The 23,111-nt window shown below is 43.7% G+C and overlaps 1 protein-coding gene across 6 annotated transcripts in view; it reads left to right on the forward strand.

The window, feature by feature from the left end:
- Positions 1 to 23,111, forward strand: part of nf1a (neurofibromin 1a) — a 126,371-nt gene that overhangs the window by 27,358 nt on the left and 75,902 nt on the right. For 2 of the 6 annotated variants that reach the window (XM_063205226.1, XM_063205228.1), the window contains exons 12-31: positions 516 to 686; positions 1,623 to 1,751; positions 2,769 to 2,882; positions 3,534 to 3,613; positions 4,658 to 4,781; positions 5,700 to 5,946; positions 6,242 to 6,315; positions 6,638 to 6,721; positions 7,356 to 7,511; positions 7,743 to 7,940; positions 8,423 to 8,562; positions 11,603 to 11,725; positions 12,101 to 12,184; positions 12,645 to 12,761; positions 14,352 to 14,533; positions 17,221 to 17,432; positions 18,081 to 18,242; positions 18,908 to 19,011; positions 19,244 to 19,379; positions 22,044 to 22,106. In XM_063205226.1, coding sequence (XP_063061296.1) covers positions 516 to 686; positions 1,623 to 1,751; positions 2,769 to 2,882; positions 3,534 to 3,613; positions 4,658 to 4,781; positions 5,700 to 5,946; positions 6,242 to 6,315; positions 6,638 to 6,721; positions 7,356 to 7,511; positions 7,743 to 7,940; positions 8,423 to 8,562; positions 11,603 to 11,725; positions 12,101 to 12,184; positions 12,645 to 12,761; positions 14,352 to 14,533; positions 17,221 to 17,432; positions 18,081 to 18,242; positions 18,908 to 19,011; positions 19,244 to 19,379; positions 22,044 to 22,106 — 2,700 coding nt within the window. The remainder of the gene's footprint in view (positions 1 to 515; positions 687 to 1,622; positions 1,752 to 2,768; positions 2,883 to 3,533; positions 3,614 to 4,657; positions 4,782 to 5,699; positions 5,947 to 6,241; positions 6,316 to 6,637; positions 6,722 to 7,355; positions 7,512 to 7,742; positions 7,941 to 8,422; positions 8,563 to 11,602; positions 11,726 to 12,100; positions 12,185 to 12,644; positions 12,762 to 14,351; positions 14,534 to 17,220; positions 17,433 to 18,080; positions 18,243 to 18,907; positions 19,012 to 19,243; positions 19,380 to 22,043; positions 22,107 to 23,111) is intronic. The other 4 variants (XM_063205227.1, XM_063205230.1, XM_063205229.1 and 1 more) reach the window with 3 other exon arrangements.

Genomic DNA, 23,111 nt, shown 5'->3' on the forward strand with positions numbered 1-23,111 from the left:
TAATAACTTAATAATAATTCAATAATTAAAAAATATTTTTTAAAGCCCTTGTTATTATAATGATGTGGAGATGTGTTACTTTAAATATCATTGTTGCTCCCAGAGGGAATTCATCAACTTTGGGGACAAGAAAGCTCCCACACACTCTAGCCACGTTTGCAACGTTTAATAGCAACGTTTCTGTCTATTGACCTTCTTCAAGCAACATTTGAGTGTGCGGGAGCCTTCTAGTCTCTAACATTGGAGACCCACCCAGGGGTTCCCCTCTGACGCCCCTAAACAAAGGAGGTGGGCAAGAACTCTACACTAAAGGAATTAATCAGCGTGCAACGTCTGTCAGATCTTCACTGTATTTTGTGACTGAATGAATATCATAAATGAGTCTGTTCTTTTCCATGGAAAAAAGGGAAGAATCACTGCACACAGGTGGACTTCATTTTGCTGCTTTTTTATTTTGTGAACAACGCGTTTCCCTTGCACTTCTTCAGGCTCACTTCTGTTCTTTTCCACATCAGTCTCATTTGGACTGGTGGCCGAAGATCGACGCGGTGTACTGCTACTCAGGAGAGCTGCGCACCATGTTTGCAGAGACACTAGCCAGAGTCATGCAGGGACACACAGGCGCACACGCACCTTTACGGCTAACGACGGTGAGACACACACACGCACCTTTACGGCTAACAACGGTGAGACACACACACGGGCGCACGCACACATACACACACATACACACACATACACACACATACACACATATACACACACAGACATACTCACAGCGGTACACACAGCATCAACACGCACACATATACACACGCAGACATACTCACAGCGTTACATACAGCATTGAGCATGAGTGGAGAACCTATAGCCCGTAAGGCTGTTTTATCTGGGCCCCCGATGTAAATTTAATGTTATGCACTTTCACATGTAATATGACATGTTTTGCAAAGCAGTCTTAAGAATTACATTTGCAATACAATGAAGTTATATTTTCAGGGGACTTGGTGAAGGTGTGGTTGGTTGTAAAGGTGGCCATCTTCAATATAGTGCAGGAGGAAATTCTGGTTTGTGTTCATATTGCAGCCCTTGAAGGACTGTCTAAAATTTGAAGTGGCCCTTTGAATGAAAAAGGTTCCTAACTCCTGGCGTGGAGCCTTTTATTCACGTCAAATAAGAACAATAATAGCCTAGTATAGGGTCAGGGTTGAAGTGGCGGACGTAGAAAAACTCTTGTAGACACAACTGCTGGTTAAGTTTTTACAAGAATATCACTTAATTTATTTAAGTCCGCTTTATGCTGCTAATTAGGAATAATTTATTCTAGTGTTTGGTTGGGCAGTGTTTTTGGTGTGTGATTGGTGTCAGGATATTGTTGGTACTATTATTGGTCCATCACTGTTTCTTGTCCTGTCTTGCACTTTGATGTCAGTCTGTAAATGTCAGTCCTGTGTATGTCTATGTCCTTTCATGGTATAGAGAGAAATATGTAATTTAAATTTCCTTGTATGACCTGTGCATATGAAGAAACTCTAACTGACAATAAAAGCTGACTTGACTTGACTTGATATTGTGAAATAAAAATAACAATATAACCTGTTCCAATTTCTCGGTCTTTGCAGAGCCAATCACTGAAGGAGAAGATGACGACGAGCCTTAAGTTTAAAGACAAATCGACAGAAATGGACTCCCGGTGTCTACTGCTGGCACTGGTCAAGCTGATCCATGCGGACCCCAAACTAATGCTGCATGTGAGTATCAGATGACCGCACACACTAACACACGCCACACACACCACACACACACACACACACACACACACACACACACACACACACACACACACACACACACACACACACACACACACACACACACACACACACACACACACACACACACACACACACACACACACACCAGGGCTGGACACTGGCACCTGCCAACCGGCCAAATGCTGGTAAAACTTGGCTGTGGCTAGTAATACTTTCAGTGTCACTAGCCAATTTGGCTGGCAGCTTATTCCTTTGTATGACATGGGTATCATAGTATTCTGTTGTTTTCTCCTTGTGTATCATGTATTTACACGTAAGTTCAAGAAAAGGCTCTGTAACTTAGTTTGTACTTGCTTGATATACTTCCATGTAGAAAGCTTTACACTCATCTTGCTTTAGCACCTCATCTTCTGAGGTTAGATGTGCGCTATCATGATTAAGGGGGGGAAAAATCAAGTCTGTGGCTAGTGCAATATCTGAGTGGCTAGTGACTCGAAAATCACACACACACAGCATAGGGACAACACATCCTTCTGTCAGGAGATGGAAGTTCAGGTATAGGTACGCACACACAAACACACACACACACGTGTGCGCACACACATGCACACACACTCACTAGGAAAATACCATATTTTAAAAAACCTAGTAGAACGTGAAATGCAAGCGCTAAGGTGGTTTGCTGATGGCTAATTGTATTTGCATATGAGGGCCTTCAGGAATGGCATGTCTTATAACCTGTGTGTATGTGTGCATTTGTGTTGTGTGCATGCCCTTTTCCCATGAAAACTGAAAATAAAGTCCATCAGGTCTGATGAGGGGCATGCTGCCCGAAACGAAACGTCATATTAAATAAAGAGAAATAGCAGCTTGGTGTGTGGACTTTATTTTCAGTTTTCATGTGACTTTGCTTGTCCTGCGCCTGAAACTTTTTTTGAGAGGGACTTGCATGTTTTTTTTTCTTTCCTGAACTTGCATGTGTCTTCCCCACAGAACCCTGGTAAGCCGGGTCAGGAGATCCAGGGCAGTACAGCCGACCTGGTCATCGGCCTGGTGCAGCTGGTGCCCCACAGCAGCTCAGCCGAGATCTCAGTGGAGGCCATGGAGGTCAGAATACGCACACACGCACACACACACACATATGCACGCACACATGCACGCACACATGCACACACACACATGCACGCATGCATGCACGCACGCATACACACACACATACACACACACACATACACACACACACATACACACACACACATACACACACACACACACACACACATACACACACACACATACACACACACACACACACACACACACACACACACACACACACACACACATAGACACACATAGACACACATAGACACACATAGACACACATAGACACACATAGACACACATAGACACACATAGACACACATAGACACACATGCACGCACACACATGCACGCACGCACATGCACACACGCACACAAACACACACTCACATACACATGCACATGCACACTCTCACTCTATCTCTCTCTCTTAAGAGTTGTATTGTCATTGGCAGAAAAGGCATCAGAATTATAGGAGGGTCTCACTCTCTCTCTCTCTCTCTCTCTCTCTCTCTCTCTCTCTCTCTCTCTCTCTCTCTCTCTCTCTCTCTCTCTCTCTCTCTCTCTCTCTCTCTGTCCTCACACACACATACCCCATACTGGCATACAGTGAATTGCGTCATGTATTCTGTGTTTGTATATTTTTCTGTGTCAGGCGTTGTTGGTGTTACATCAGCCTGAAATCATAGACTTGTGGAACCCTGACGCTCCAATCGAGGCGTTCTGGGATATCAGGTACGTACAGTCGACCGTCAAAGTGTCATCTCTTTACATGCAACTGCTGCAACACCCTCACAGAATCATCAGCAATCCACTCACTCATTTGTTGGTAACACTTTATACTTGATTCCGGCGTCATCGTAATGGCATGACTGGGTCATAACAGTGTCGTAACACAGTCATGGGTGTGTCATAAACATTATGTCCTCGTCATAAACATCTATGGCTGTGGTGGTCATTAATGGGACACTGTGTGAGATGTTTAGTTGTTTATTTCCAGTAATCATGCTGCCCATTCACTACTGTTACCTTTTTCATGAATACTGACCACCAGCATCAAATTCGAAGTATTCATTATGACTGGAAAAATTGCACTTTTCATACATGAAAAGGGGGATCTTCTCCATGGTCCGCCATTTTGATTTTCCAGAAATAGCCATTTTTAGCTGCAAAAATGACTGTACTTGGATAGAAAATATTAGTTTATTACTTCGGAAACTTTCATGAAAAGATCAAATTTTGCAATAGGCAGCCCATTTTCAATTCGCAGCATAGTTGCAGTACTTTTTTTGACCATTTCCTGCACAGTGTCCCTTTAAGTGACATTGGGTTATGCTAAAGACAGCCATAATAGTGTCAGCTTTTCATGACCATAAAATGTTTGACATTGACATAATGTTTACGACTCATCCATGATTGTGTCATGACACCCTTATGACACGGTCATGCATATGACGCCGGTGTCAAGTTAAGTGTAGAGTAGAGTAATTGTATTGCTCCCCAGAAGGAACTTAAAGTGGTGGTTCGCTATTGTAGACATTACGCCCTGTTTGTGTGACTTCTGGGGTGAATTAGAGATGTTCTCATCACACCTTTAACATTTGGTGCTGAACGGAGCATTTGGGTATCCAAGACTGCACCCCCACCTTTACATTGACTATGGAGCACAAACAGGGCTTAATGTCTAAAATAGCGAACCACCACTTTAAGGTCATTAGTCCCATGCATCCCACATCCCAAGAGTTAAAGTGTGTGCTGTCCTCTGCCTTCTGTCTGCAGCTCCAAGATTCTCACCTTCATCTGCAAGAAGCTCATCGGCCATCAGATGATGAACAGCACAGAGATCCTCAAGTGGCTGCGGGAAATCCTCATCTGTAGGAACAAGTTCCTCCACAAGAACAAGGTAACAGCAGACTATACTCAAATCTGCAAAGGTCATTTTGCTTAACTACAACAAAATTGGCTAGATTGCTAGATTACCTGTTAAAAAAATGGAAAAGGAATATGAGTAGGCTTGGTCCATGTAGAGAAATTCTGAGGTTGCATTTTTTTTAAACTTTTTTATTTGGCTACAATGCCTACGCATTTCGGCCCTTATGGCCTTCTTCAGAGTGTATCCAATGACCATATGAGCAGGCTCTTTAATGAAGCCTTCTTTATCTATGACTTTCTCTCTCCTCTCCTCTCCTCTCCTCTCCTCTCCTCTCCTCTCCTCTCTTCTCTCCTCGCCTCTCTTCTCCTCTCTTCTTTTCTCTCCTCTCCCTCTTCCTCCCCTCTCCTCTCCTCTCCTCTCTTCTCTCCTCGCCTCTCTTCTCCTCTCCTCTCTTCTCTCCTCTCCTCTCTTCTCCTCTCTTCTTTTCTCTCCTCTCCTCTCCTCTCCTCTCCTCTCTTCTCTCCTCGCCTCTCTTCTCCTCTCTTCTTTTCTCTCCTCTCCCTCTTCCTCCCCTCTCCTCTCCTCTCCTCTCCTCTGCTCTCTATAATTCTATTAACGGCCCACTCTGCCCCTCTCCTCTGCTCTGGCCGTGATGTGAATACTATTCATGCCTTATTTGTCTAAGTTCTACACCACAGTATTATATCATAGATTTATCTGTCAACACTCATTTCTGGTCACATTTGTCTACCCCAACTCACAGAATATGTTTTTGCCCATTTGCGTTTTTATTTTTATTTTTTTTATTTTCTCACTCCCTGACTATTGCCTGTGTTACCTGTGTCTTGAAATGTCCATGTGGGCATTATTTGTATTTATGTAAGCCACTTGACAACTTCATTTCTCTTAGGGGATCAGTAAAGTTACTGTACTCTACTCTCTTAATAGGAGAGTGCGACGGTGGGCAGTGGCGTCTCCACGTGTAAGGAGGCGCAGACCAAGCTGGAGGTGTCCCTCTACACCTTCCTGTGGAGCCCGGACATGGAGGCGGTGCTGGTGGCCATGTCCTGCTTCAGACACCTGTGCGAGGAGGCCGACATCCGCTGCAGCGTGGACGAGGTGCCCGTGCAGACCGTGCTGCCCAACTACAACACCTTCATGGAGTTCGCATCCGTCAGCAACATGATGGCTACAGGTACATGCACGCACGCCCGCACGCCCGCACGCGCGCACACACACACACACACACACACACACACGGTACCCCGTGCCTGTCGAACTGCAACACTACACAACTACAACACCTTCATGGAGTTAGCATCCGTTAGCAACATTATCGGCCACTGGCATATCTAGGCACACACTGCTAGTGTCCCGAAGTAATCATCTGTGTTTTTGTATCATTGCATGCAACGTTATCAACATTGCCATGTCAAGCCGCAATGTCACTGTATGCACTAACATCTTGTCGATCATGTGACTCCTTTCAGGACGGTCTGCCTTACAGAAGAGAGTGATGGCTCTGCTCCGAAGGATAGAACATCCCACTGCTGGCAATACTGAGGTCAGGACAGGAGTCCGATTTTAAATTCCCTCTTTGTACAGGGGTTGGACAGTGAAACTGAAACACCTGTCATTTAGTGTGGGAAGTTTCATTGATAAATTGGACCAGCCTGGTGGCCAAACTTCATTAATTGCACATTGCACCAGTACGAGCAGAGTGTGAATGCTCAATTAACTGGGGAAGAGCTCTGTTTTGCTCAAAATGTTGTAATGCACACAACATTATGCACTGTCCAACTCGAGTACATCTGCAATATTACTTCACCTGAATCCTGTTCACTACTGGCTGTCCTGTTCATATCAACTTGCGTGTTTCCTCACAGGCTTGGGAAGACACTCATTCGAAATGGGACCAGGCAACAAAGCAGATCCTCAATCACCCTAAAAACAAGGTTGAAGATGGACAGGTAGAAAGACGACGACATAATCCAATCGCTTTCATACCTTTTACATTACTCTGCATTACGCTTGAATCCGCTCTTGCAAACATCCACATCCACTTGTATTTTATCAGCAAATAAATGAGGAGATCAGATGACCTTTGGTTATCAATTTGTTCACATGAGCTAAACATACAAAATAATTTAAATTGACCACGTACAAAGCAATGAAATGAACTGCCCTGCAACAAATACTTTACCACTGACTTTTGTGTGGCAATAAAATCTGTTTTACGGCTCGTCTATCTTGTTTATGGCTGTGTTTTTTTTATCTCCACCAAGGTTGCGTTGATTTGTTTGATAACACAAAAAGTTACACGGATTGTGGTGAAATTTTGTGTAGTTGTTGGAAATAACAAAGGTGTAACAAGTTATTCAATTTTGGTGGTGATCTGGATCATGATTTTTTTAAGATCCTTTAATTTTTTTTCAAAATATTGAATTTTGACATTACAGCTTCTAACTAAAAAAAAATAGGGTGTAACATAGTCCTGTTCTATCAAACAGCTTCCTTGGCAGAGGTCTGCACTCTCTGAGAGCATTACATGAAAATGTTCTAGTTTTAATATGGGAAACCTTTCTTCCATCTTCATCTCCTCAGGAGTGGATCAACATGACAGGGTTCCTGTGTGCGCTGGGCGGTGTGTGTCTGCAGCGGCGTGCGGCCCCGGCGCCCGGCACCTACAGCCCCCCTATGGGGCCCCTGGGGGCCTCCTCGGAGCGCAAGGGCTCCATGATCTCCATGGGCTCCTGTGAGGTAGGTTGATTGACTGATTTTTGATTGATTTTTATTTGACATCCTCAGTTTTTATATAAAATTAAATACATTATTTAAGTTCCATACAAACCAACCACATACAATAAACATAGAGTGTCAGAATAACACTTATTTCAATTGTGGTCCTTCGAAGATAAATGGCAGGAGAAATGTTAAAATCACAAGAGTGGCGCTGAACTAACACCAAGATAATAGAACATCATTGTGCAGGTGGGCACGGAGAGCTCGCTGGGACGGTTCCTGGACCGGCTGCTCTCGCTGATGGTGTGCAACCATGAGCGGGTCGGCGTGCAGATCCGCAACAACATCAAGGACCTGGTGGGCCTGGAGCTCAGCCCAGCCCTCTACCCCATGCTCTTCAACAAGCTCAAGAACAGCATCGGCAGGTTCTTCGAGACGCAGGGGCCGGTGGGTACCATTCAATTCAATTCAGTTTATTGGGACCATGTACTATTAAAACATACATGTTTCCATTCCACGCATTGTACCAGATTCAGCCTTAGGCTAGTTTGCATATGTAGTCCCTAACATTAAAATAAAATAGAATGCAACAGAATCATAAAGTAAAGCACTCAAAAACAAATGAAAATAGATATAGACAATAAACAATTACACTCCTATGGCATGTCCCCAGCAACACCATGAGCTGGCTGTGGAGCTATTTTGCCCTACAAAGGCAAAGTGCAGTAACTACGCCAATATTCAAACTGAGAAAAGGGCCTTCTCAGTAGAAAGAATAGTGAAAGTATTGGTATTATGTAGATATTGTAGATAATGCAAATGTGATATACCAATACCTCTAAACTGTCTAAATTTGTAATATATTTACTTCATGACCATTGGTTTTGTGCAGGTGTGCTTCATGTTGTCGTTTTCTCGTTGTCTCTTAGGTCCCCATTAATGACACTAACACACAGTTTGTGGAGCAGACCATTGCCATCATGAAGAACCTGCTGGACAGCCGAACGGAGGGCAGCTCAGAGCACCTGGGACAGGCCAGCATAGAGACCATGATGCTCAACCTGGTCCGGTGAGCGGGGAGGGGGAGGGGAGGCTTTTCTTGTACTGTATGTAGTTAACGGCATGTGGAGAGACTCTTCTTTACTGCAAACAAAATAAATCTTAGCAAGCTATTTTCCCCTAGTTTCCTGTAAAAAAAACCCCATTTGGTCACACTTGATTTTTAAGACAAAATTATCCTAGAAATGTCTCAAAGAACACAAGAAATTTAGAAATTTGAAAGAAGATGCTAAGTAATGACACCAGTGATATCCTCTTGTACTCAATAAATGTGAACTCTACGTATAATTCAGGGTCTCCGCGGATCCTTAAAAAGTCTTCAAAAGTCTTACTTTTAATAATTGGTTTTTAAGGTCTTATAAAGCCTTATATTTCGCCAATTTTTGGAAGTGTGGTATTATATTTACGTGGGAGGTCTTATAGTTCATCTGGGTAGCTTGAGTGTAAGAAAAAAATGTCTATATTTTTGACGCTATAAACCTTATTTAACCGGCATACGTCCCTTATCAAGATGCGGAAAAGTAGATGAAACTGATCTGTGTTTGTGGAGCAGCGCAGCCCGCTGGCCACACAGCGGGGGGCGGCCGCAGACCTGTGGGCGCAGCGTCTAGCCTACTTGCATGTTCTAGTAGAAACAGTCGAAAAAGTGGTCGAAAAAATATGAACCTAAGTCGAGATGGGTAGATAGATGCAAGGTCACTGTAATGTGGCTTGAGGACAAGAAATAAAACGGTTAGCTATCCAACGCAACGTCGGAATATGAAGCTTGATGATGTTAACTGTGTCGGGAGGACGCATAGCCTAATCATTTAGTCGTTGAGGTAAGTTTTCAATATTTTCTATAGTAAGCATGTTAGCCATGCCCTCGCGTTTGGGTAGAAGCGTTTGCTAAATGTGAAGGGTTCATTTCATAAAGTCCATTATGACCGTATTCGAAAATAATTGTTCCTTCATACAATAGCCTACACTTTCAAAGTCGCCTCTAGATACGTGACAGGCTATTTGATGCCTCTGTCAAATGCAAAATGATTTCGTTAACATGATGACAGCATGAGGAAGTGAGCGCGAGGCAATACGAAATCGGATGAGTAACAGAATATGTAGGCCTACGAAGCCAATGGTCTGGCGAGGTGCGTAATGTCCAAATCGGTAACCAGATAGGCAACGGTAAACGCGCTAAATACTTGTTATGGACATGCTGGAAATCGCTTCCAAGTTGTGCGCTGTTTCTTGCTGCCATCTAAAGAACAACAAACTACAGGCAGGCTAAGCTCAAAGTAGAACGCTTGCTTCTGCTACCCGTCTCTGATAAACCGAGCTGGAGGAGGAGAAACGGCAGTCACTCAGAGTAGTCGTACATTTAAACCCTTTTGACACCAGGTGTCCTCTCTCCTAATAGCAAAGTGCATTCAACTATTTATCCATCAGAAATGATGAATTGTTGAGCCATTTTTAATGTGTAGGCTACATTTAAAGGTATTTGATGAACATTCATATGATTTTTACATAGGCCGTCAAAACATGCGTGGGGCCCTCAATTTAATGCCAGTTGTCAGTTAACTGACCATATGCATGCTGTCTGTAGGCCTACAGATCAGTTACACCTTGCTACTGCTTACACTGTGTTTACTGTGCTTTTATAGTGTAGCCTAGGGTAGTCATATAATTTTGATTATTATATATAATTATACACCCCGAGCGGTGGTCTTATATTTTATCATCAGAGGTCTTATATTTGTCTTAAAAAGTCTTATATTTGGTGATCCAAAATGTGCAGAAACCCTGATAATGACTTTGTATTGTTAATTACTTAATTGGGAGCTGTGGGTCCCTCTTGTGTTTGCAAGGCTCATGCTGAAATGTCATGTGCAAACTAACCGCATAATGCCCGAGAGCGTCACACACCCCTGAAAAGATGAACTGAAAAAGTAAAAACTGAACAGTCTGTTCTTCTTAACTCATGGGGTTGTAGAGTCATGTAGTGCCTGACGGCAGTGTTGCCAGATTGGGTGGGTGCCTGCCCAATTGGGCTACTATGGATGAGCGTCTGCGGGTAAAAATCTGAAAAATTGGCCATTTGGCGTTTTTCAGCCGTTTTGGGCCCATAAGTCAATGTAATTTGTTGAATTTGGGCGGATTTTGGCGTTTTTTTAGAAGCTTTTGGGTGGGATTTGGTCAGACACATCTGGCAACACTGCTTGACGGTCTTAATCCGCCCTGAAACTGAAACTAAGGACTCAAAGCTAAATCTTCATGACTTTCTCATCACAGAGCAGGGGCCTATTCTACAAAGCTGGTTCAGGAGTAAACCAGGTTAAGTTAAGAGGTAAATCATCTAATAGAAGAACCTGGAGTCCTCATTTTCTTAAAAACTCCAGGACTCCATGCTCTTCTATTAGATGATTTACCTCTTACCATAACCTGGTTTACTCCCGAACCATCTTTGTAGTATAGGCCCCAGGTGATGAGATTTAGAAGGGGCTGTTTTCCAGTGGGATTTGTTCTCAACATCGTCACATAATTTGGCCAAATCTATTTGACTGCAAGTGATATTGCTTTTTTTGCATTGTTCATATCCAACACTAGCCCTATGTGTGTAAATCCATAATGTTACACACTCCTGTTCCTTTTCCTTCCCTGATCCTCATGTCTGTAACAAAGAGCAAAATGAATTGGAACCTTTTCAAAATTGATATGGTCTAATTACGTAATATGTCAGTGTTGTCTTCACTGTCTGTTTGTCACATTAGTTTGTCACTGCCATTTCACTGTGCATAAGTGAATGAATGAATGAATGAAACCTTTATCGTTCGGATGGGAATTTGTCTTGCGTTCAGGAGCCATAGAACAAAACGACATTTCGACATGCAGACTGGCACAACAGTACACAAAGAGAAGTGTTAAAAAGTAAGATTAGCCATAGATTAAAAAGCAGCGGAATGAAGAAATTAAATTATAGCCTACAGGACTTTGTGTGGAGTCGACTAATTGGTGTGTCACGGTGGCCGGCACGGTAACTGACGACGGCCATGTCTGTGTTGTGTCCTCAGGTACGTCCGTATCCTAGGCAACATGGTGCATGCCATCCAGATCAAGACCAAGCTGTGCCAACTGGTGGAGGTGATGATGGAGAGGAGAGACGACCTGTCCTTCTGCCAGGAGATGAAGTTCAGGTAGAGACATATAGAGACACACACACACACGCACACGCACACGCACACACACGCACACACCACATCCTTCTGCCAGGAGATGAAGTTCAGGTAGAGATACACGCGCAAACACACACATAGCAGATGCCCTTCAGGTGAGGGAACTCTGTCCCCTTTCAGTCTGCTGGCAGGAAGCAGGCTTCTCACAGTCTTGACATATTATTTCCTCAAATGGATTTTTTTTTAGCCATGTTTTGTTGCAAAGTTGAACCTCATTGTCCATATTTTTTCATACATATTTTTGTAGATTTTTTTTTTCTCGCCTGTCCAGTTTCTTGGTCATGAATGTTATATCATATTGCCACACCAAACTCTGGTGTGTTACGATTTCAACAGAAACAAGATGGTGGAGTACCTCACAGACTGGGTGATGGGAACCTCCAATCAAGCTGCAGATGATGACATCAAGTGTCTGACACGGTAAGGACATCTGAGGAGTTACAGTAAAGAGGTTGCTGACTTTCAGTCTTTCGTTGGGTTGACTTTCTCAAGCTGTGAGATTGACTTCTGGAAATGTATGATCTCAAATTTCATTGTTGGGTGAAAACCGCAAAAACCTGTGGTCTCTTCCATATTAAGCAGCAGTTAAAAAAAAACCCCAACACATTTACCAATAAAATAGTTGATATTAAAGAACAAGGTTTTGCCCTGTGTTTGATTTAGCACTCAACAAACCTAAGCCACATACAAACCCTCAAAAAAATAAAACCATTTTGTTTCCTTATATATGTTAAAACATTGTCTCTTATGGAGTTGTAACACGTGACTAACACATCTTAAAAATAATTGTGCCTTATTGAATTCAATAAAAAAATAAACAAGTAGCAGGCATATTTGTGTGAAATCATGTGCTGTGCTTTGTGTTGCTGTGCTGTGTTAGGGACCTGGACCAGGCCAGCATGGAGGCGGTAGTGTCTCTGCTAGCCGGCCTGCCTCTGCAGCCCGAGGAGGGGGACGGAGTGGAGCTCATGGAGGCCAAGTCGCAACTCTTTCTCAAGTAATCAAAACCTTTCCACACTGTTGACTGTCTTGCAGAGTTGTATTAAGTAGAAGTAGAAGCACTCTTACAGATGTAATTATGACACTCGTACAGTAGTATGATATTACATCCTTGAAACCATGACATCTCATCTCTTCACTGCATCAAGTTATCACATTATTACATGAAAATGAGCTGACACTTGTATTCAAAGCGACGTACAATTATTATCAGGGTATTGGTTGCAGTCCCTGGAGCCAATGTGGGTTATGTCCCTTGCTCAAGGGCAATTCAGCCATGGATGGAGTTGTAGGGAGAGGTAAGGGTGGAATTTGAACCAGCAGCCCTCTCATCTAAGACAACCTCCCTGTACATTAGCTGCCCAATGAATCACATATAAGCCTAAAAATATAATATATATGAAAAGGTTTATTTTTTGCCTTCATTCTTACTTTCTGTGCAATTAAAATCCTGTTCCCTTTTTTCCTCCCACAGTCTTGTGTTCTTCTCAAAACTCAAAACTCTTTCAACTTCTTTATTAGCCACCTGTCATCAGGAGATGGACAGATGTGGTTGTAATGATGATTTGGAAAAGGTTTACTGCAGGCTTTGTGTTAAAATCCCTAAAAACAGAAGCAGCCAATGTTTGTAATGATGCAGAATGAAATATTTTTTTGAACGCTTTTCAGTTGGTTGTAGTTTGACACTTGACCAGCAGATGGCACAATGAAGTCTCCACACTGCAGTTGTAATGTATTTTTTATTATACCATCAAACTCTGCTGCCAGGCCTTCCCTTGTTTCTGCACCAACAAATAAACAGATTTTGGCTTATTGTCCAACTTTCCCAAGTTGGATTATTAATCAGGGATGCCCTATGCATCACTTAAGCGTCTGTGCTCAGTCACACCTGGATTTACAGCCATTGCGCTTGGCCATGTTTGATTCACAGACCATGCACTTATCTCCTCCATCTTCCTCCTTCCCCCCACTGTTTCTCTTTTTGGCTCTCACTGCCTCCTTCTCCTCCTCCTCCTCCTCCTCTTCCTCCTCCTCTACCGCCTCCTCCGATTCCCCATATTCTTCTTATTCCCCTTCCTCCCCCTCCTCCTCCTGCTTCTCCTCCTCCTCCTCCTCTGCCGCCTCCTCCGATTCCCCATATTCTTCCTCTTCCCCTTCCTCCCCCTCCTCCTCCTCCTCCTCCTCCTCCTCTTCCTCTGCCGCCTCCTCCGATTCCCCATATTCTTCCGCTTCCCCTTCCTCCCCCTCCTCCTCCTGCTTCTCCTCCTCTTCCTTCTCCACTTCTGTGTTTTTTTGGGCCCCTCCTCCCCTGTCTCGTTCTCCTCCTCTTCCTCTTCCCATTCTTTCTCCTCCTTCTTCTCTCATCCTTCTTTACCCTCCTCCTCTTCCTCTTCTCATTCTTTCTCCTCCTCCCCCTCTTCCTCCTCCACTCTCCATCCTCCTTTTCATCCACCTCCTCCTCTTCCTCTTCTTCACCCTCCTCCTTCTCTTTCTTCACCCTCCTCCACCTCCTCCTCCTCTTCCTCTTCCTCCTCCTTCTCCCTCTGCTACTCCTTGTCTCCTCCTCTGTCCTCCATCTGTCCTCCAGGTACTTCACTCTCTTCATGAACCTGTTGAACGACTGCAGTGAGGTGGAGGACGATGGGCAGCAGGTGGCGGGCCGCAAGAGGGGCATGTCTCGCCGCCTGGCGTCCCTGCGCCACTGCACCGTGCTCGCCATGTCCAACCTGCTCAACGCCAACGTGGACAGCGGACTCATGCACTCTATAGGTGGGTTACAACTCCACATCCACATGCGGACTCATGCACTCTATAGGTGGGTTACAAGTTACAACTCCACATGCGGACTCATGCACTCGATAGGTGGGTTACAAGTTACAACTCCACATCCAGGGGACTCATGCACTCTATAGGTGGGTTACAACTCCACATCCACATGCGGACTCATGCACTCTATAGGTGGGTTACAAGTTACAACTCCACGTCCACATGCGGACTCAGGCACTCTATAGGTGGGTTACAACTCCACATCCACATGCGGACTCATGCACTCTATAGGTGGGTTACAACTCCACTTCCAGGGGACTCATGCACTCTATAGGGGGGTTACAACTCCACGTCCAGGGGCCTCATGCACTCTATAGGTGGGTTCTCCACGCCCACATGCGGACTCATGCACTCTATAGGTGGGTTTCAACTCCAGGTCCACATGCGGACTCATGCACTCTATAAGTGGGTTACAAGTTACAACTCCACATCCACATGCGGACTCATGCACTCTATAGTTGGGTTACGACTCCACATCCAGGGGACTCGTGCACTCTATAGGTGGGTTCTCCAGGTCCACATGCGGACTCATGCACTCTATAGGTGGGTTACAACTCCAGGTCCAGGGACCTCATGCACTAAACTTCCTCACGCACTAAACTTCCTCACACACTAAAAGGTCATTAAGTACGCTTTCACACATACGTGTATTTTCAGATGTACTAATACAGATCATGAAAAGTGCATGTGTACTAAAATCTCATGTTAAATCGGACATACCACGTGAATCAGCATGAAAACCTGTTTATGCATGGACTGATATATTTGCACCTGAAATGTCAAATGTATCTTTTGTACATTAGGCCCCAGGTCAAGGGCATTTACATCCAGACATACAGTATGAAAGTTATTTTGATTCAATTGCAATTTCATTTCAACAGCAGAACAAATATGCTTCCCTGTACATGTATCTTTGCGGTCTACTTGAATTGCATGCATAGTAGAAACATAGCTCTTAATATAACGCTGATAATAATGCAAGATACAAAAAAAGTCATGCTATAAAGTGAAAGCAATAACTATATCACTGAATGTAAATTTCAAGCAAAATAATGATACCTCCTGTGATGTTTCTAAGCAAAATGTCAGTTTCTTGCTTTTTTTGTTACTAAAGTCAGTTTATCACAAATCCATGAAGTCTGAGATGGTTTGTGCTTGGACTTGTCTTCTGAGGTCGTCAGATCAATAGTGATTTATTCCCTCTTAAGTTTTTCAATCAGTAGCACAATGGTCTGTAGAGAGGTGAAGAACTCCTCCTGGTATCAAGAAGGCTGATGTAAAATTCAGTGGCGTGGAAAACGGATCTGATGCTGCTTATACTCCATGTGTAAAATGAGCCAGGCTGACCTGGTGTGACTGGTGAAAAGAGAATTAAGAATTGTTTCTTTAATAGAGAAAGACTTTATTGATCCCCAAGGAAGAAATTGAATGCCACCTGGCCATCCACACATCACATAACAGCAAGACACATACTAAATAAGAGCTTAAAATAAACAAGACATAAGAAACAGTCCATCTTAAAAACACACAAGGAATCACCACAGCTTTATGGATAGCGATTTGATGACTATACTAAGCTGATACTAAGCTCAGCAAAGTATAGGCCTCCACATTTAATTGACATGCATGCACGTATAATGGTAAGTCAACACTTGCAGAGAGGAATCATCATCTAATAATATTGCATTTTTTGACCCTTCAGTCTTGCATTTCTATAGGTGTAGATTTCTTTTGTCAGTAAAAGTGTACCTACCATGTTGTGCATAATTTCTGCTGATGCATGCATTATTTTTGCTGCAAGCAACAGTAGCCGTTTTGCTTATATGCTTGACTGTAAGATAAGTTGGTAGTTTAACTTCCCCTATCGCAGCTGTGCATGGACGCGGGTTCAGTCCTCACATTTCAATGAGCACAATTTGCAAGCATAATCATACACCTATTGTAAAGCCACTCTTGAATAGAGTAATGGCTTGAGTTAAGCAGATAGAACAACAGTACAGTTCCAACTTCTAGTGAATACAGTTACATTGCAATTACAATGACTATAAAATTGTTGGGAATGGGAGTTTGTGTGATCCTAGATCCTATTAGGTGTTGTAGCCATCTACCTGTTAAAGAACTTACCCTCGTATCAGAGTGCATCTGGACACTTTATTTGAAGCACTATTGAGGTTTTTTTCCCCACTGCTGGTTTTCTGGCAGGCCTACAGCTCGACACAGTGCGACTCGGCCACCACTTTTTGCTTTATGATTGAGCTGTGTCGTGCCCATTCGAAGCGCAAAAAGTGGCGGCCGAGTCGCACTGTGTCGAGCTGTAGACCTACCAGAAAACCAGCAGTGGAGAAAAGCCTTATCGTTAGTCAGGCTTGGTAGAGCTCATCCCTGGTGTACTGTATCACGTAGTGATTCATGCACAGAGCCAGCTGCAGGAATGTCCTGCTAAATCATGCCATTGGTGGATAAGTCATTTTCCAATTTTCAACCCTATTATGTTCCTCTCTCCACACTACGCTTGCCTGTGGTAGGTTTAGTTTTGATGGTATGTTAGCTTTGACAAGTGGCTTGTGCTTGTATTTACAAGTAAAGGGTGAGATTACAAATGCCACTGCACATGTTGTGTCCCATCATAGGCTTGGGCTACCATAAGGACTTGCAGACGCGAGCCACCTTCATGGAGGTGCTGACCAAGATCCTGCAGCAGGGCACGGAGTTCGATACGCTGGCGGAGACCGTCCTGGCCGACCGCTTCGAGCGGCTGGTGGAGCTGGTCACCATGATGGGCGACCAGGGGGAGCTGCCCATTGCCATGGCACTGGCCAATGTGGTGCCCTGCTCACAGTGGGTGGGTACAAGGCTTGCGCTACAAGCTACTACTGCACCTTTTCTAATTATGTCATATTTTGGTGAAGAGCCCTACTTCATTCGCCAAGGTTATCAGTTTTGGTTGTTTTCAACAGTTTGGTTGAAGTAGAACTGCAATCCAGGGTTGCGTTTCGTACATTAGCTGTTTAGTTGTTTTTGTTTTCAGTGTAATATTCCATTGACGTTGCTAACTGGCTAACAAATACACTTCCGAGAAACACAGCCCTGAATGCACAGTGGGTTTAATCTTATTTCAGCATAAGCAGCGATGATCTAGCACTTTTAGTACGAAATCTCTTTGTCCAAAATGTGTGTGATTTTGTAGTAGAAATGGGGCACAGTCGTGCAAAAGACAGTGACCTTGAAAGAGTGTTGATGTGTTTTTCCCCCCTCAGGATGAGTTTGCTCGATTGCTGGTCACACTGAGTTTTGTGCCTTCTGTATCATTGACATGATGAGTCTAAAAAAAGAGTTAAGAATATTAAGAATGAATTAGAATGTTGTCAGGTGAAATGACCTTTGACTTTGAATGTCCAAAATGTACATGACTCTGTTGCTGAAACACAATGGCAATTGCAATTGCCAAAATGCCCTTGAAAGAGCTTTGCCTCCTGTTGTCTCCCGTCAGGATGAGTTGGCGCGTGTGCTAGTGACTCTGTTCGACTCGCGGCACCTCCTCTACCAGCTGCTGTGGAACATGTTCTCCAAGGAGGTGGAGCTGGCCGACTCCATGCAGACACTCTTCAGAGGAAACAGTCTGGCCAGCAAGATCATGACCTTCTGCTTTAAGGTGAGCAGGATTTTTAAAATGTTATTATATTGGCCTTTATTTACGACGGAGCAGTGAAGAGTGGGACAGGAAACGAGTGGGGAGAGGGAGACGGGGAAGGAATGGCAAAGGACATGGGCTGGAATCGAACCCGTGTTGCCGCGGTTGCAGTCCAGTGCTCTACCGTTAGAGTCATGGTTGGGCCCTGAGAACTATTTCCTGAGTCTGTATGACAGAGTGTATACACAGGGCAAACTCCTTACTCAGAATCAATTCAGGTTTTTCTTTTTTTTTTTAGTCTGTAACGGCTTGTTAGGCTTTTCAATTCTGTTCGTTGTAACTTGTGCAGTGTTTGTTTGAGGCAAAAGTCTACACAAGATTAATTTCTCACGGTATGATTTTGTATTTACAGTTATGCTGACACAAAGTTGTCATCATTTAGTATCGAATATTGCATGACCTCGTATTATGTCTGACACACTACCTGCGCAATGTTGCATGGCGGAAATGGTAGCAGTAACTAATTGACAGTATGTGTTCGTCAACGTGAATGTCTATTTATATGTGCAACCATGAACAATCAGACAAGTGCTTGTTTTGATGTTCCTTGTCAGGTGTACCATAAAGCATAAATAATCTGAAGAGAATTGATGTTTGCTTGTTTTGCCCTTCCTCTTCCTCGTCAGGTGTACGGAGCAGCGTATCTCCAGAAGCTGCTGGAACCTCTTCTCAGAGGAGTGATCACCACGCCAGAGTGGCAGCAGATCAGCTTTGAAGTGGACCCCACCAGGTAGCTCTCTGCCTTTTATATTTGGGTCAATGACGTTTTTTTGGGGCTCAGGCGTCAGATGGTACAACCACAGCTAAATGCCTCATTGGAATCATTTTCAACAAATCTAATTTGTGGCTGTGTTATTGACTATTCACTTGAGTTGTGTTCTTTATTGGGCCAGAGGTGGGCCCCAAACGCTTGTGAAAATTTCAATTTGTTCTAAAGCTCTCCCTCGTGCGTGTTCTTGTAGACTGGAGCCCGTGGAGAACCTGGAGGAGAACCAAAAGAACCTGTTGCAGATCACCGACCGCTTCTTCCTGGCCATCATCAACTCCTCCAGCGAGTTTCCTCCTCAGCTCCGCAGCGTCTGCCACTGCCTCTACCAGGTACAGTAGTCCATTCACACGTCCCTTCGCTTCATCACTTCCACTCTCCACCATTCCACCATCCCACCTCAGAGGCGTCAATCCTGGCTTCAGAGAGTTAAAAACCCTTCCACAAATTTGATCCAGCCAGCTCTGAAAGCAGTTGACTGTAATGAGAGCTCAAGACAGGTTAATCAGTGTAAGTCCACCAGTATTGGAAGGAAACTGTGGCAGGGTTTTTAATGTATGGATCGGGTTGTTGACACCACTACGACCACCTTCCACCTCCCACAAAATCACTCTTACTGTTTTCAGGCCGACTAGAACGGTGCCAGTGCCAGCACCAGTTACGTTTGGCACTAAAAGGGGTATGCCACTATTTTGGGGCTTAATACAATTAAAATCGTTGGCCAGAGTTTATAGAGGTGGTAGAGTGTCTTATTTTTCATGTTAAGAGTTGTTTTGCTTTAAGACAAGTTAAAAGAGGGAGCATGTAACCAAGCTAGTGAAAGTCAATGGATCCGTGTAGCATGTAGCATGCTACAGTGATCCATTGACTTTCACTAGCTTAGCTACATACTCCTTCTTTTAACTTGTCTTGTAAGACACTTTACCACCTCTATAAACTCTGGCCAACGATTTTAACTGTATTAAGCCCCAAAATAGTGGCATACCCCTTTAAGTGCTTACCTGCAGACCACCCGTGTTCATTCATACCGGGCTATGAACTTGTTCCTCACGTCACTGTGATACCTGGATGGACCTGTTGTCGTCACGGTTCACAGAGAACAAGCAAGTCTTTTTCGGCTTGCATTGCGAACCATCTTTCCAGTTCTCGAATGCTTAGATCTGCGGTGTGAACACGCTGGCCGGTTCGCGATAAGGTGCGGTAACGGCCACCGGCAGGGCACGGTTCTCAGTTGGTTCTGAATGCACCACGTGTGTGTCTAGCCACCGTGCCCACTCATTTCACTAGCACATGCTAATACACTCTCTGAACATCACACTGCTTTTTTGTGTGCTACTGACTTTTTCACTTCTGTGAAAACAAGCACACTGCTGTGTTCCGTAAACTGGTTTAAGAACACATTTTCACACACCCACACGTGCACGCTTGTCATGATGCAGAAGACCCTTAAGGTTTTAAATACCATCCAAGTTTATTTTCTGCCTGTTGTCTTCTGTCAGTTGCATGCTGTTTTTGAACAGTCTTCTGTTTTGTGTGCCTTTTTTATTTGTCCGCTTCATATGGTCCTTCAGATTTGATTTATTACTTCATTTGGGTGTATGAATACTTGTTAAGGTGCTGTTTATCCGTTTCATGCTCTGAAGATTTTGGTTTATGATCATTTCCGTATGACAGGATCTTTCTCTAAAGATGTTTTTGAAATGATTGCGAGGAAAATGACAATTGTGGGTCCTGCCACAAAGATTTTCCATGCAGTAGATGACTGACTAGTGGTTGGCTTAGCCACGTGGTATTGGGCTTAGACGGTTTCTGCTTTCAGCTCTACAGTAGCAAGATAGTGTTGACTCTGAGCACCTGCACATTATACTGTGTAACAGCCAGGTGCTGCTCGAACCCAGAACAGTTACGAGGAGACACTCTGGCTTGCATGGCAAAAAAACAAAAAACATTTAGACGCTCATCCCAACAGGCACTGTTTTTCTGTTAAATCTTTTGTCACCCAAACAACTATTTATAAGAGGTTATACTAGGTTCTTTATCTTCTTTATCCTCTTCTGAGTTTTCTGAAATGCAGCATGAGGGGTTGTCTGCAGATTCATAAAAAAACAGTTTCCCACAGCTTGTTCCCACTCATAACTTCTCAGCCAGTTTTTTTCTTCTGCAAACTTTATCCACTACCTTCCACAAGCTTGTCTATCTTCCACCTCTGAATCAGCCTGCTGTCTGCGGTCGCAGCACCTCAGACACAAGCAGGACCATCCACCATCTTGCAAGTTTCCCAAACACAGCACAGCACATGCACAGCACCACAAAATGAACGTCTAGCACCACAAATTGATCAACAGTTATACACGCGCGTCACTGGGGGTATACACATGATACTTCCACAGTACTGACCTGAATTTAGCACCACACAATACTACTTGGTCTTTGGGAAACACTGCACTGAAAATGCAGCAGTGTACAAGTGCTTACAGTATGCAGGCATAGACTATGGCTATTACCGGTTCATTTATTTGGATCAGGAGAGCGTAATGACAGATCTCTTGGACTCCCTAAGATGCCCACATACTGTATAGTTGCCGGCCGCTACTGGGACCTGTGTCTGTTCTGTAGTCCAAGGTACTGCTGGAGGATCATATGAAACCAAGCCCATGTTTAGAGTGAATCGGCAAAGTTGGACTTTGCGTGTGCTTGTGTGCGTGCGTGCATGCATGTGCGTGTGTGCGTATGTGCGTACTTATGTGTGTGTGTGTTTGGGTGTATGTGTGTTTTCTCCCATAGACCATAGACATTTGCTTCACTTTCATCGTCAGCATGTCAGCTTGTGTTTTATGCAGGGTTTGTGAAGGTGAGTGTGTGAGGTGTGTATGTGTGTGAGGTGTGAGGTGTGTATGTGTGTGAGGTGTGTATGCGTGTGCGTGCGTGCGTGTGTGTGTGAGACACCTGTGTGAATCCGGTGCTGTGACCTGTTTGTACTCATCTCTGTTCTGTAGGCTACTTGCCATTCTCTGCTGAATAAAGCCAGAGTAAAAGAGAAAAAGGAAAACAAAAAATCAGTAAGTTTGTCAGAACCTTTTCTTGCCACTTTTCCTTTTAAGTTGAACCGTGACGCAAAAAAAAGAAATGCAAGCCCTTTTTTGCATTTTGTTCCCATCTGAACACAAAACAAAAAGCAAAAAGTGGATTTTTCTGGGTTTGATGGAGTGCTTTTGGGTTTTTTTTTATGCTGATTTGAGCAGAAATGCATCCATGCCCTCTTCTCTCTCACACACACACGTCTGTGTACAATGTATTTGGGTATTCATTGTACTAACTAACTCCAGGCTTCCCAGCTCCATTTATTCTTTTTTTCCCACGTTTTGTTTGATTTCTCACTTAAAGGAACAGTCCACCATTTTTTGATTTTAGCATATTTGCAGTATTTCCAAGCATTATTCATGAATGTGCATATCATTTTCTTCTCACTTTTTTAGATTTATTGGATCAGAATTTTTAGCATAGCTTAGCATAATCGCTGGAAGTGAATGGAGGCATTAGCATCAAGCCACAAGTGATCACAGGTCAGGATTAAATAGCTGGTTTGTACTCTTTGCGCTTTAAAGTACTTTATAAGTACATTTGATGATGTTTTGTTTGCCCCCATAGACTTGCATTGCTACGCTCAATTTGGCTATACTGTTAAACTAGGCAATGGAAACACATAGACGAAAATTATATGCACATTCATGAATAATGCTGGGGAATACTGTAAATATGTGAAAATCAAAAAGGGTGGACTGTTCCTTTAAGACTAACCAAATGAAAATCAAGTGCTTCTCTGTGCTCTGGTTTTCCTGGGGCACCTGTCATATTCATCATCTCGACTACTCTTGTTTGTCTGGGCAACGGAAGGATGGCCCTTCAGATAGTTTGCGTTCCAATATGTGACCTTGCGTCCTCCACTTGTGCTTGTGGCCTCGTACCAGGAAGTAATATGTCATGATGACATCACTGACAACATCATTATATTTCAATATCTCGCAAAAGCTCATTTCTCATTTGCAAACTGGATGGTGTTTGAA

The sequence above is a fragment of the Engraulis encrasicolus genome, chromosome 8 (genome assembly GCF_034702125.1).
Source record: "Engraulis encrasicolus isolate BLACKSEA-1 chromosome 8, IST_EnEncr_1.0, whole genome shotgun sequence".
Taxonomy (NCBI): Eukaryota; Metazoa; Chordata; class Actinopteri; order Clupeiformes; family Engraulidae; genus Engraulis; species Engraulis encrasicolus.